The 15,512-nt window shown below is 38.0% G+C and overlaps 1 protein-coding gene across 1 annotated transcript; it reads right to left on the bottom strand.

Moving 5' to 3' along the window:
- Positions 1-12,428: 12,428 nt before the first annotated feature.
- On the bottom strand, positions 12,429-13,586 carry LOC115748965 (FCS-Like Zinc finger 6-like). The gene is made up of 2 exons (XM_030685629.2): positions 13,117-13,586; positions 12,429-12,732 (listed from the first exon to the last, which is right to left on the bottom strand). Exons 1-2 carry the CDS (start codon positions 13,407-13,409, stop codon positions 12,564-12,566), a joined length of 462 nt encoding a protein of 153 aa, XP_030541489.1. The 5' UTR covers positions 13,410-13,586; the 3' UTR covers positions 12,429-12,563.
- Positions 13,587-15,512: the final 1,926 nt, after the last annotated feature.

Raw genomic sequence — 15,512 nt, 5'->3', positions numbered from 1 at the left:
CCAAAATTAAAATTGTTCAATTGTGTCTTTGAATTCCCAACATAATAAGTATATATTCAAGGCACGTTTTAAACATAATTAATAATAGTAATAATCAGTTCAAATTCTCAACATGTCTTAATATACAAGAGAAATTGTTCAATGAGTCATAAACTTATAGTACGGGTGTCAATTCAGTAATAAACTTTTACGTCTTCCCAATTTAATGCTGAAATTTTGAGTGAAATTCTAGTGTAATCATTCCGCTCGATTTTCATCGAAAATCGTTGACGTGATCGGCCATAACCGAACCGCAACGCTAGCGATTTTCTGCAAAAATTGACCAGAATGACTACATTGAAATTTCGCTCAATAAGTTATGGTTAAATTAGTAAAATTGAAAAGTTTATGACTAAATTGGTATTCGTATGATAAGTTTATAACCGACTGAGGTTATTTTTCCTAATATACATCAAGTCCTATAAACTCATCGGACTTAAAAAAAATTTGATATGCAAAAGTTCTCTTTCTTCATTTCAGGTAATTGCAAAATAGTAAGCTCGGACGGGTTGTTTGAAAACGAATAAAACGGATGCTAGAAAATTGATTGATGGCGCAAAAGTTCTTTCTTTTTAATATCTCCAAAGCACATCAAACATAACTTTATCAAGTGGAACAAAAGCACTCGTCCGAGAAATCAGAATCATTTATTTTTTCATTCTAAAATATTAAAAAAAAAAAATTGTTATGTCATCTCTCATGTTTCAAATGTTCAAGAACATATCTCTCCTCGTTGGACTTGACAAGCATTCCAAATGCATACTTTAAGTAACCCCATATGCTTTATGTGCTCATTATAATCAAACCTAACCACCACATTCGACCTTCTTCATGTGATTTCTGTCACTGAAATTCTCATTAAGCATCTATAAACGCGCAATTATGAACTTGGGGAGAAAAGGCACTTTCGTGCGAATATGTAATTCATACAAGCAAAAGAACATGCCCACGCGATGGATAAGCCGTCTAATGTCACGTCACTACAAAAGCGAAAAAGACCAGGAGGTTGGATGGTGCATGTAACATCCAAGCATCAATTTCTAGATGCACCTACCACAAGATAATTACACCACAAACATAAGGACCTGATTCCCTAAAAAATACCCTAATATTAGATCTAGTCCAATCTATCCCGAACATTTTTTTTTTCCTCGTGACACAAATTTTAGGTCCAGTCCAGAATTTGCCTGATTTTTTTTTTTTGTTAAAAAAAAGTTACCAACTTCCAATCTATTCTTAAATCTACCCTCATGGTCCAATCTCAACTTGACGTGACATCGAATCCTCGTTAGCAGCATGACATGAAAAATTATCTCCGAATTGAAACAGTTCTAGGATATAAATATTAGAGATAAGAGGCGAATTTCGGACAAATGGCTAATAAGGTCAGAATTGGGACTAGAGTAAAAATTGGTCATTTTTCTATTAGACCAAAAAAAAAGTTCGGAATGGATTTGGGATTAGACCTAAATTTGATTTTTTTTTTTCAAACAAAGAAAAGTTCTGGGTAGATTTGGATTGGACCTAAAGTTTAGGATTTTATTCTAGTAAAAAAAATTCAAAAAAGAATTGGGACTAGACGTAAAGTTTTTTTTTTTTTTTTTTTGAATTGGGCCCATTTATAAGTGATGTAAAATTGTCCGCCTATAATTATTTTCTCAACAAATGGTGTTGCCCTAAACATGATGATTCTCCAAAAAGTCTTAAACTTATTGTTTGATGGCCAATTCAGTTAAACCTTTTAATTTAGTCAATTTTAGTCATAAACCTTTTAACAACATGACAATGTAGTTATTCCGATCATTTATAGATAGGAATTGCCAACATGTCCTATGTAGCACGACCGGCGTAGACATGAATAATTTTTGCAAATTTCTATTCCACATATGCGGCTCTCCATTCATTGAATTCCACATATCACTCCTAATCCAACTTGCACATGAGAAGGTCGTTAAATATCTCAAATTGCCTGTTTACGCGGATTAGGTGCTCTTTATATATATGTTATCTATCATCAGCTATCGGCTTAAGCTTTTGGGCCGGACCTTTTAACAAAATCGGTGACGGAAACTTTGCATTTTTCACGATTGAAAAACGCAGATGCATGGAAAATAAATTTTAGTAGAAACGTAAAATTCAACAAGAGCTGAGAACTCCATAGAACCATAGCATCCATTCTTTTGATTTATATTTTGACTGCTTGAGCTGTCCTCGACTTTCTTTGATTGCATGAAGCCTATTCATCGGCTCACTTGCGTCTATAGCATCGATAAGCTCCTCATTTTTACAAAGACATCTAAAATTAATTGCAAGCCGGTATCCATCGACGAATGATGAAAGTCAACCTTGATCTTGAGTTCTCCCATGCGCAACATCTCTAATAACTTCAACGAAATAAACATCTCAACTAATTTTTTTATGAAGTAAATAAAAGTTATGTTTGATTGAACTGTGATAAAATATTAGAGGCTTGCATAACAAATTTTTCTATAAACTCAATGTTCTAAGGGTAACATTTTTAATTAGAGATAGTTATGTAATCTAATCACCTAAATGACACCCATTCGACTAGTAAACGTGTAAAAAAAAAGTTTTTACACTGGTAATGAAGGTAATAATAAGTCAAAAATTACATATACAAGAAATTAAAGGGGCTAAGGCTGGTCCACTTGAACTTTGGTGTAGCTTGGCCCAGCCCAAGATTCTGCAAGTAGTAGGCCAAGAGGCCTAATAAAAAGTCCACAAAGATTTGTTAGTTGAGAGCAACCGAAAGCCTTGCCTAGGCTCTTTCTTTTAGGTCCCTTCTCTATCTTTCTTTGTTGTGCCACAAATTGACTCGACATTTTCAGCTCTGGTTATGACAATATCCTTGGATATGCATGCATCCATAAAAAGGTAAGGAAAGAAATTTTGGCGGAGTGAAAAATGGAGAGGTAATTGGGAATTTTTTTCCATAATTGAGATGTTGGGAATTTTGAATGCTAAGCAGATAGAAAGTTCACTTTACTCCTCATCTATTTTCTAACTTCAATCTACCTAGACTTAGCTAGTGCCCCGCTTTGATTCATGTCAATTAACTTCATCAAAGTGGCATGGTCCCTATTCGGAATCTAATTGAAGCACCATTTACCAACTCAATAGCCCGAAGTGAGAAATCAAGCTTCTAATAGTGACCTGACAATATGCGCGCATGTGAAAAAGAGAGAGATAGAGCTAGTGTTAACTATTATCTAAGGTTAGTTTCTAACTATTGAACAATCGTAGTCCCCAAGGAAATGGATTCATGGAACTCCTATTCACTATCATCACTCGTGGTTGACCATAAAATAACTTGAAGAAAAGGAGAAATAACACATTATCATTTGTCCGGAGAAAAGTATCAAAAAAATCCTAAACCTATTATACTTATGTCATTTCAGTCATGAACTTTTCAATTGTATCAAATTAGTCAACATAGTCTATTTGATCAATTTTAGCCGTAAATCATTGATATAGACTCCGATCGTACTATGTGATATGACCGACATTGACATAGACAATTTTTTAATACTATCTTCAATTTTTATATTTTATTTTTCTCTTTACATTTCAAAATGGAAGGAAAAAAGTAAAAAAAAATCATTTTTTAAATATGTGTAAAAATTGTCTATGTCGGCGCTAATCGTGCCATGCAAGACGTCCACGATTTTCGATCAAAACTGGCCGAAAAGTCTCAACTGAAAAATTATGAAAATATTTATAACTCAATCGGTACAATTGAAAGATTTAGCGGACTGAATTAACATAATTACAATAGAATTAGGATCCTTTGGTGCCTTTGCCCGGTGGTCAATGGTCTTGCTTTTATTGTGTCTTCTTGTAAAGCCCAGACCATTCAGAGCCCAATCATTGGTTGTTGGATTACCATCCAATCGTGTTGACTATTGGATCGCAGGGCCTGGATTGGACCGGGAAGTCTTGTTAGGCTCTAACTATTCATACCCCACTTAGTACTCCCTTCCTTTAAGGAAAGTTGTTGGACTATTCCTTTTTCCTTTTGTCCTAATCCAAAGGCATGATCGTCGAAACTCTACCGTCTAGAGAGGCCCATAGAGCACCATGTCAGCCCACGAACCGGTGTCTATGAGGCTATGCAAGTGGCCCTGATCCAGAACAGTAATACCCGATCGGCGAGATTTGAACAAGTAACCTACGATTTTTCGAACTCGATAGCGCCCCAATTAGTGGCCCCTGATACTCGAGGGGCATTTTCAATAAGGCCTTTTGGGAAAGCTAAACTTCCAAATGTTTTCGATGTTCGGTTGTTGAGGGCTTACTTCTATTGCTATGAGATTTCCATATCCCCCTTCTTGTTTTTCGACTCAAGAGATGCCAAAACAACATATGCCTACACAAACTTTTTATCTTTTTATGAGGGGAATGAAGTGCCTCTGCTCCACGTGTCCACTTCCCATGGAATTCTCACTCCCCCTCTTTTTTTTTTTTAACCTGAGATGAAGACACTGAAATTCAGAATCATCGCTCCGGGCCCTGAGATGGGCCAAATTAGAGTGGGCCCCAGGCCCAATCAATCATTCCAGGGATGACCCCACCTTTTTGTCATCAACCCTGGGACCAAAACTTCCTTTATTGTCATTTCTCTCACCTAACCACTCACTCCTAATGAGATGGTCCCCCCAAAAGAAGACTGTTTTTTTTTTGGTTTTTGGGGCTCCTCCATGCTGAATAGGCGGCACTTATTGTTGCCTCTCTCTCTCTCTCTCTCTCTCTCTCTCTCTCTTGAGGACAAGTGTTCCTACAACTAATGTGGACGTTTTCCAATTCACACATAGCATCCATGCCCTACCCCACCTCCTTTACTCATGGCCATGTCCCTCGAAAAGACGAAAGGAAGGAAAGAAAAGGAAAAAAAAAAACTCGTGCCTGTTTCAAAGCACGTTAGGTAATGTCCATGGGAGCCTTGCCCATTTATCAACATCTGAACCTAAAGTCTCGGCATAGCAAGAGATTGCGATGTCTTCGTGAATGATGACCTATCGTTCGAGAGAAAGACATGAATGGCATTCATCACGTGGCCGTTTTTTTCTTTTCCATACGAAAGGAGGCATGCCCGTTATCCTGGTCTATAGCTGGAAACCCTAATCACGACATTATTCCTCAAGCAACTCAAAGTATTTCAAGAATCAAGTTGAAGGAGATCATCATCGGCTGGTCACTTCCATACTATCTTAAGCTTTCCATATCCTTCCCAAAAATTTGAGTGGACGACCGTTCGATTCCACCAAGAGACAAGCATGCAGTGGTGTGACTTGAACAATGGAGTAGGAGACTTCGTTAGCCTCCTTAAAGTGGGAAAGGTCATCACTTGTCGTTGCTGGAGAAGGTCGGCCATCTCCCGAACACGTCGGAGCACCCCCCCCAAATATGAATCGGACGGTCAAGATCGGAGACAAATAAAGACTTTGAAGTTAGGGTGTTTTTTTTTTTCCTTGTGTACGTATAAGGATTGGACATGTTCCTTTAAATCGTGAGGTCCAATGGGCCCTACCCCATTTACCTCTTTTCTTGTTCAGCATCTATTGACAATCAAAGATGTCATCTCCCAACATGTTATGTGGCCTAGAAATGGTGCGTGAATTGGAATGTGTAGGGAAGGATGATGTTGATGTCTTTTCTCCTTTGAACTACACTCATGCTTGTCCCGAAAGCTATACGAGAAACGAAAAAGGATAGATTAGCACCTTTGTAATCGACTAATTAACCTAAGTTTGAGGCATCTTTGCCTTCATAATAACCGAACTCGACCAAAATCTCATCTGCGAAAAAATCCGCAAACCAACTCATGACAAGGGTTTGACGATATGGGATGCAACACACTTTGCTGGTGCGCAAGAACTTGATATTTGGAAAAATAGGTAAAATCATTTTGTCAATTACGAATCATTTTGATCATCAACAAATAAAAATAAACTTATTGTGGAGCTTGCACAGTTCAAAGAAATTGCATATGTGGAAAGATGAATATACTTCAGTAGATGAATTCTTTCAAAAATGTTGATGTAGGATCAAAAGATGTAGATTTTGATATTGGTGCTCGTTATGGATACACCGTATGTACACCGAATAATTTATGATATTCAGAAAGGGGAAAAAGATTAAGATCCTACTTTTTTTTTATTTGTCAGAAAGATCCTACTTTTAAGTAGGTCATCTTTGATATGAAGTATCACTTTTCGAGGATACGTGGCTTACAATTCAAAAGAAATTGTATCGTTGGAAAGATGAAAGTATTTCTCTTTTAGCAAAGCATAATCTAATCGTAGACCTTTTTACAATGCCCTCTTTCACTCATGCCAATTACCAAGGTCTAGTCGAGGAGCTGGTGTGTCGGCCTCTATCAACTATAGGTCGTGCATATTTGTTTTTCATTTCTTTTGAATGAAAGGTTTCTTAATACAATTTATATATTGTATAAAATATGGATGTATATGGTTAACCTTTATGAAGGATTCCATTTCCCTAAAAGTGGAGTCTTATCCCTACAAGTCAACCACTAGTATCAAAATAGCAAAAGCAAAAGTGCACATGTTCATGCTTTTATAGATTACAAGATGATTGTACTCTCTCATTTTAAATAAGTTTCTGTAACCACACATGTTATTTTGTGATGACTCAAGATTTCTTTCTTCGGGAAGAAACAGATCCACATCTTCAGATCAAATCCAACCAAATGATTATAGTGGAAGTATTTTAAGGAAACGAATGTAGAGAGTAGTGGAAATTAAAGGGCATAAGCGCGGAAACGAGATTTAACGTTTTGGCCGTCAGTCAATTATGTACTTTTACGATTTTATTTTTTATTTGTAGAAAACTTAAGGTTCTTTTTTAAAAAAAGGAAAAGCTCCAATTTAGTCTCGAGCTCGTCGTGAGTGGGAGTCAGACATCGGAAATCCGTCATGGCTCTCACATAATATGTTTGATCGTTTCCCACGTGTCATACCGCAATTATAGCCGGACATGATTGTGGCATTTCAAAACCTTAGGTCCTCATATATATATATATAGTCAAAGTAACCTTTCATTCATTTTCGCAAAAAAACAAGAGACAAAACCAAACAATTACCAGACAAGCTCCATATAACAAGACAAATCACCAGGATAAAAGTCACACGCTCAAAGAGACATCAAACCCTAGCCGCCACCTTTCTCTCCTTCGCTCCCTCTCATTTCCACACAACTTTCTTCAACCTCCATCTAGGGCAAGGTGAGGGCTTGAACTAGATCTCTCCCTCCTCTTCCATCTTCTTTAACTAATTTAGCTTTCCTCGCAATTTTGTTTTTCTTTCCTTTTTTTGGGGGAGTTTTCTCTTCAGGTCCTCATATTAATCATAATGTAATCATTAAATTTTTCCACTGACCAGCGACCTAAACGTTAAAATCATGTGGAAAGGAGATTAAGGGCACCGGTGGTTAATCAGTTTGGAAAATGGGAATCTCCCGAGTCAGATACACGGCAGGCGTTGTCGCAATCAGACTCCCACCTTCATTTTTAATTTTTAATTTTTTGGGTCGAATCCTTCATTTTTAATTAAGGACGTATTAATTAATCCAAGAAATGCTAAATCCATGGATGCGACACATGGCCACTTGCCCCAAATTGGCCTTTATTCAATTGGTTGGAGAACACAATTCTTTAATGCCCTTCGGGGCAAGAATTTAGGAACAAATAAAAAGCAACTTTAACTCAAAAAAAAAAAAAAAAGGTCCAGGGTTTGCACGAGCAAGTTGTTTTTATACCATTATAGTTTGAAGCAATCTACCTGGATTATGCCCATCTTTTTGCCATGCAAAGTCAGTTCAATTTCGAGGCAAATTCTTAAATTAAGTTGAGTGAGTTGGCAAACCTAGAAAAATTATCAAAAAAATTTTAAAGTTATTGCAATTATGTCAATTCAATTATAAACATTTTTATTACCAATTGAGTCCTAATTTTTTTGCATTTGTGCTAATTTATTTTTTCCGGCCAACTTTAACCGGCCGACGCTAATGTGACAATTTTGAATGACATTTTAATATTTTTTCAATTTTTATATTTTTAGTTTTTTTTTAAGTTTTTCCTTTTCTTTTTCCTTCTTCCTCAATGCAACATGCTAGAGGAAGAAGGAGAAGAGAAAAATAAATAAAATAAATAAAAAATAAAATGCTATTAAAAATTGACACGCCAACGCCGGATTAACTGAATTAGCATAAATGCAAAAGGTTTAGGACTCAATTAGCAAAAAAAGAAAAATGTAGGATTGAATTAGCACAATTGCAGTATGTTTATGACTTTTTTGGTAATTTTCCTGACAAACTTGAGTACCAACCGAGAACTATGTCAGATGTGTACTTGTAGGTGTGCTCGATCGATTAATTAGAAGATCACGATGTGTTTCTGAAGCTTAGAAGACCATCTGCGCGGTCTATGTTAACGAGGGGAATAAGCCAGGAGAAAGAAAATCTTATGCTGTGATCAAGAGATTTTGCTAATATTTGGTTCCATTCCTTGATTCCAATGTGCCAATTTGAGATCCATTGATGCTTGAGAATCTTGCTTTGCGTTTCCACTTCCCGAACCTTCTTCAATATGTTCTGGGGTCCGAACCACTTGCTTCTCTCCACAATCATTTCAAGCTTAAAACAGTTTAAGTTCTTCAACAAACATAATTTGATTCATGAAGTAATCACAGGAAAAAAAAATTGCAAGTTAAATGAATCATTTATAGGTGAAGAAATACGAATCTTTGCTCCGTTATCGTAAAGTCTAGTTTGGAAAATCACCACAATAGATTGATGAGAAAAGTGGAATGAAGAGTTTGGAAGTACTACTGTTGATATTGAAATCTGTGACGAAAAGAACAAAGTTATAGATTATCAATGTAATACAGCTTATATAGAGTAACTAGGTCAATACTGCAATTCTCGATAACTTAACATGTGATCATGGTTATGGGTAGGCGCATGGCCGATCATATCTGTCCCGTAGGGCATGTAGTGTGATTGTCTGCTTTAACCCATCTCATACCGAGCTTCATGATTTTATCTTATAGGCGGACACCTTTTTAAGAGGTCACCTATCCTGGTAGTGCTCTTATCCGAGCATGTTTAATTTTGGAGTCCTAAAGCTAGATATTGCTGTTACATCAATAGACGCTTCCGTGAGTTAATTTCAGTTTTCACACACACACACACACATCACAAATTCGCTCTTCCCCTATTTAGTGCATAGTTTAGTTTATTTATGCCCCATTCGCCATCCTAAAATATTGTCAGAAGCCGTTATCCGTCCGGGCTCTCATCTCCCGGCAACTACTCTGCGCCCTCCTCGGGCTGGATCGTTACATGCGAAGTAGAAAAACTTGCCCCATTCCCACTCCAAAACACATTGCTTATACGTTTTATCTGCCCCCATTTTGGGTGGAATTGCATGAGTATCCAACCAGATGGGTAAAGTTGTCATCTCCTATGGCGACAATGTGTGTTAGATAAGTTCAAACGTAGGTATTTGTCATTAAGGCTCCATTCGTTCCGCGAAAAACAACTTATAGGAAAATCCATTTTTCGACGTTCGTTTCACAAGAAATCAATGAGTCAAGGAGAAAAATTTTCTCTCCTAAAAAAAACACATTCAAAAGTGAGCCTCGACCTCGCTTGCCCTTGTCTCTCTAGATTTGGCGAGGCTACACGAACACCGAAAAATATTGTCATTTTTCTAAAGGCAAAAGGACACTTTTGGTGTAAAAAGTTGTGTACGGATATCATTTTAGTACCAAAAGTTTCAAATGGATCACTTTGATGCCAAGTTTTTTGAAAAAGAATCACTTAAGTGTCAACTCCGATATTTTTCGCCGGAAATCTAACGCGGTACTTTTTTTTATTAATATATGATGTTGACGTAGCTCGTCGGAGGTACACCATGGGATTTTCTTTTTAAATTTAAAATTTTTACTTAAAATAATTTGAAAAATAAGCTAAAAAATTAAAAAAACAAAGGTAAAAAATAAATAAAATAAATAAATAAGGGAACCACTAGTCAGCGAGGGTTGCAGCAACCCTCGCCGCCTAATCTACTTTTTTTTTTGTTAATTTTTTCGTTTTTTTCAATTTATTTTAAATAAACTTTTTATTTTAGATTTTTCTGTTAATTTTTACTTTTTAAAAATATAATTTTAATTTTAATTTTTTTTCCTGAATTTTGAAGTCCACGTGGACTTCATTATTTTTTTAAAAAATACCAATTAAAATTTAAAAATTAATTAAAAATGTCACGTATTTTTTTTCACCGAAAATTCTCACCAAAGACACTAAAATGATCATTTTATCTTCGACTTGGCACTAAAGTGATTCTTTTGAAACTTTTAACACTAAAGTAATCTCCATACACAACTTTTGGCACTAAAAGTGTCCTTTTCGTGGAACACATCTTTCGGAGATAACTCATTTTCCGAGAAACTAACCGAGCCTAAAACAAAAGTTTAGATGCGAGCCTTACCAAAAAAAAAAAAAAAAGTTTAGATGCGAGTGATTCAAGAAAAGATCAATAGAAAGCCTCTTATTCGAGTAGCCAATGTCACTGTTGAAGAGCAGCAAAACTCTTTCCCAGCGTCTCATCTTCTAAATGACGCGAAAAGTTCCTAGTAGTGGATAGTTCATTCTTATACAAACGACTTTAGTTATCTAAACTTTTCGACTCGACTAATCTCACGAGTAATTCATGATGGTGTTTCCGACATCTTAATTATATGGAACGAGATTGATTTACAATAGGGTATTTCCTTTATAATACTTAACCTTAGGAGAGGACTTAAAAAAACCATAATCTCGAATAAGTGACCTTTTGTTGCATATCGGTCCCCATATGTTGAGAATTTCATCCTAGGCTTCCTAATCATTCGAGACTTGGTCCCAACAATCATGGACCACTTTGTTTGCATTATTCCCTTGATTTTATTCAAGATACTATGATGTTGTCAACAGGTAATTACTGACTATTTAATTCTCAGGACAAATTAAATGACTTTTCCCCCCCTCCATCTAAGTCAATGGAAGAGAAAGCCGACAAACATGGACGACAAGATTAATTTTTAAAAAATGAGATAATGTGTACCCTTTTTGAAAAGAATATTCCGCATCGGCAGTAACGTAAATAATTGGCTATCGGCAACGGCGGGCGTCCATCGACGGTGGCGACAGTGACCATTAGAGTTGGGTTTTTTTTCTAGTGGTGTTAGGATTTAGGAATGTAGAATTGAAATAAAAATTGATAACCATTGCTAGGTAATTTAGTTTCGAGCTTTTTTGAGAAAACCTTATTCGGATTGGAATTTAATTTCATATTTTGATTTCTCTTCAAACACGTAAAATGTATGAATCGCAATCTCATTCTTTCGAGGATTCAATCTCGCACCGAACCAAACGAGACCACTAAATAACATATACCGTATTTTAATACGGTAATTTTGAAATATTTATTCTTCGAGGTTCAGCAGGCTCCAGATGAAATTCAAATGCTTCTAAAACCTCAGATTTGCCTAGTATGTGCTAGATTTGTGGTATAAATTGAAACTAGTAGTTATGCTTGGAAATTTGGGCCTTGTTCGGTAATACTTCTATTTCTCGATTCGGGGAGTAATTTCCTCCAAATGGATTCCGGATGTAGTAATTTTGCTCTGGCACGTACCAATTGCATTTCCGTCGCCTCGAAGTCAATCAAAAATCGAAACTTTATCTCCTCTTCGAGTGGGATTCCTCTTGCAACTCGGGGGACCCACCGCACGCAATGCTGACTAATCCACAGATTCCTTCTTCTCCAAATTCCTTTCATTGGCGCTGATGACAGAGAACGGCGACCTTCAAATGGAATCTCTCTCTCCCTCCCTCTCTCTCTCTCTCTCTCTCTGTAAAACAAATGAGTCGGCGTCATTTCGTATTGAACCGGTCTGTTTAGGTGGAGATCGAGCCTCCATTATTGTCGGTACCTCTAGGCAAACGAAAAGGTTTCATTTTCGCAGGCCCCAATGGCGGGGTCGTGGGATTCCAGTTTCCTTTTCACGATGGTCTGGACATATTCTTGGCAGAGTCACTGTTTTTCCCCCATCTGTCAATGGCGGACCAGTCGATGATTCGCTCACTCAGGCGCGAGGAAGCCTCCAAAGTCCATACGCTCTCGTTCACGTCCCTGTTTTTTTTTTTTTTCAGAGAGAGAGAGAGAGAGAGAGAGAGAGACTGGGGATATAACTTTGCATTTGCTTCGATGCGACTATGAATAATTGTTCCCAAAAGCTTTCTCCAATAAATTTTCCTTCTTTTGCTTCCACCCACAAAATAAAGATTTGTACTTTGTTATTTTCAAAATATTTCTGGCTCCTTAGATGTGTATTCATGGAACTCCCAGGGTACTGTGTGCACGAGCGGCGCAGACCCAAAAAAAAAAATCGTCGTCTCGGAAAGCTGCGGGGGCCAGCATAGGAGGAGGGCGGGGGCGGCTACACGGCGGCCACCGGTGTCTCGCCTTTGGCGGAGACCTTGGCGGCGGAGGAGGCGGGAGAGGAGGCCATGGCTCCCTTCTTGGACGCGAACGAGCACTTCTCTTTCCTCTCGTCCTGCTTCACCTGCTGTTGCCGGCACTCTAGACTGCAGAAGGCACTGTCACCTCTGCGAAACAAAACGAAAACAACAAAAGACTTTATTTTTTTTTTCCAAACTTATTCACCACCAATAATTGTCGGACGAAAATTAAATGACCGATCAGATATGGAAAGTCAGGAGAGCCTAAAAATGGAAAATTTCTGTCTGCCAGAAAATTAGTGATCTGTTTCCTCGTCTTATCTTTGGTCTGTCGATAATAAATCCCCTCCGCTTAGCTTTGGCGTCATTGATTGGATGAATGATTATACGAATTGTCAACTGATTCAATCCAAATGAAATTTGCTCATCGCATAAGCTGGATCTGGGTATCGATCATGTGCAAATATTCTGTGGATTCCAGCTGAATTTTCGAGTATTATTAAAACGAAAATCCAAAGAGGCAATCATTACCTGTACATGTAGATATCGCGGCCAGGGACGAGGCGACGCTTGCAGAGAGAGCAGGAGCGCAAGAAGTGGGCGGTGTCGAGGAGCTCGCTGGAGTGACGCCGGTGGGACCTCGGCGAGGAGGCCGCGGCGGCCATCATCAGCCGCGGATCCCACCCCTCGCAGTGCCCCGCCGGCTTCTGGCCGCTCCCGGGCGGCGCGGTAGCAGCCGCCTCGTCGTTGATGTTCAGATCGAAGGTGATCTCCGTCATGCTCGTCGTCCTCTTCATCTGGCGCGGTCTCTTCCCCAGCGACATCCTCTCTCCCTCTCTCAATCTACTACTACTACTACTACTTCACTGTGCAACTGTAACTAATCTCTTGAAAACAAACTGAAACAATGGAGAAAGGGAATAAAACGAAGAAGAAGAAGAAGAGGAGGAGATGTGAAATTGCAGAGAGACGGAGAGAGAGAAAGGGAGAAGTGGAGGGGGAAGGAGTAGAGACGGGTGGGGGACAAATATAAGGAGAGCCAACGGGCGAGGAGTGAATCTGGGCCGTCCATTTCTTTTGCGAGATTGTGAGAGTCCACGTCAGTCATCGGGCCCCACTAATTAGCAAAGACGGTAATTAATTTAAAGTAATTAAGGTTTTTAAGTACGTACTTGGATGTTGGGAGGGCTTAAGAGGTAAGTGAATAAGAACTTCGATGTGACCTCCCCCAAAAAAAATGGAAAAGGAAAAATCAAAAGGACAAGAATGCGACCCTTTTTCCCTTCTTTTTTTTCCCTTTTGGTGAATAAGATACTCCACTGGATTTACTTAATTAGATTAGATCTGAAGTTGATCGATGTGCGAGCCCGGACGAATTGGCCGTGGGATTGGACGTAATTAGACCTAGAATCAAAACAAATTGTCCGGAGAGAGAGGTAGCCTCGGGGGCTAAAAAGCACCGACACTCTTCAAAAATCTTCGTGTCGTGTTAGATGCCTATCGCCTATCGACACACATCCGATATTTGACCGGTACGTGATTAACAGGTGTCGGACATCCAACACGTGGTCAGCACTCCAAATATATTTGCGAGACACAAATTCAGCATCATAACATGCCATTTTGGATACGCACAAATCAATTTTAAGCATTTTCAAGAAATTAGAGGTCAAAATGTAAATCTATAAAAAATTTGTATACTTAAATCATATGTCTCGTCAACCTAAAATTAATAAACCTAATCGTGGATCACTATCGAAAAAAGAAGAAACTTATTGCTAATATTTTTAATACACAACATGCCCTACGTATCAGAATTCCATATTTTTTGAGAAATGAAGTATCGACCCGTCGTATTGCTTGTCGATGTCGATGCTACTTAGGCCTTAGAAACATGACTCAACCGTTTTAACAGCTTGGCGGAGGCATCGTGCGGCTCGGAGGTGAACAAGCAATAGCGCCACATGAGGCCGAGCTACTGCGAGTAGACATGGCCAAAATGAACCGTGGGCCCGGAACCGGAACCGGAACCGGCTCTCAAGGGCCGGCTCCGGTTCCAACCCGATTTAAAAAAAAAAAAAAAAAGAGGAGGCCCGGGGAAAAATAACCATTGGGCCTAGGAACCGGCGGTTCCGAACCCGGAATCGGAACTGGAACCGGAACCGGAACCGGCCACCTCTAATCATGAGTGGCTTATTTTCTCGGGTAGAAGAAAAAAAAAAAGAAAAAGAGTTAAGCGTACATGCTACAATTAATTGTAAATTTAGAGGATTCGATCTCTAATGGATTTACAACAGTAATGGCATTGTAATAATTATTTTATAAACTGTCACACTTAATTCAACATGATTTTATACATCATGTTTACTTGTAATCTATGTACAATTTTATGGTAAAAAAAAGTAAAAATACACCTCAAGTATTAATATTTATGTAATACACTCACTTTGCTACAAATGTTTTTTGTTTGGATTACTTAAGTGTCAATTTTTTTGAAAAACGATTATTTAAGTGTCAATTCTAGTGAGGTAGTTGAAATTTCTTACCGTTGGCATTAAAGTGATCGTTTTTTTTTTCCAAATTGGTACTAAATTGATTATTTTTTGGATCACTTGAGTGTCAATTTTTTTGCAAAACGATTATTTAAATGCTAACTCGGATAAGGTTATTGGAATTTCTCGTCATTGGCCCTAAAGTGATTGTTTTTTCTTCAATTTGGCGCTTAAGTGATCCGGAAAAAAATATTGACATCAAAGTGAACACCGTACATAAATATTGATATTTGAGGTGTTTTTATGACATAAAAAAAAAAGGTAAAAATAGGTGATGGGTAGCTTGGATTTCACACTTTTTACGTATGAAATCTTTAGTTTGGGTTATAATTACACAGTCTATTCGAATTCGAAGGTCAAATGTCGACGAGCATA

Source organism: Rhodamnia argentea, chromosome 2, assembly GCF_020921035.1.
Source record: "Rhodamnia argentea isolate NSW1041297 chromosome 2, ASM2092103v1, whole genome shotgun sequence".
In the NCBI taxonomy this organism is placed as follows: Eukaryota; Viridiplantae; Streptophyta; class Magnoliopsida; order Myrtales; family Myrtaceae; genus Rhodamnia; species Rhodamnia argentea.
The sequence above is the reverse complement of the archived record's forward strand: the minus strand, read 5'-3'. Positions and strand labels throughout refer to the sequence as shown.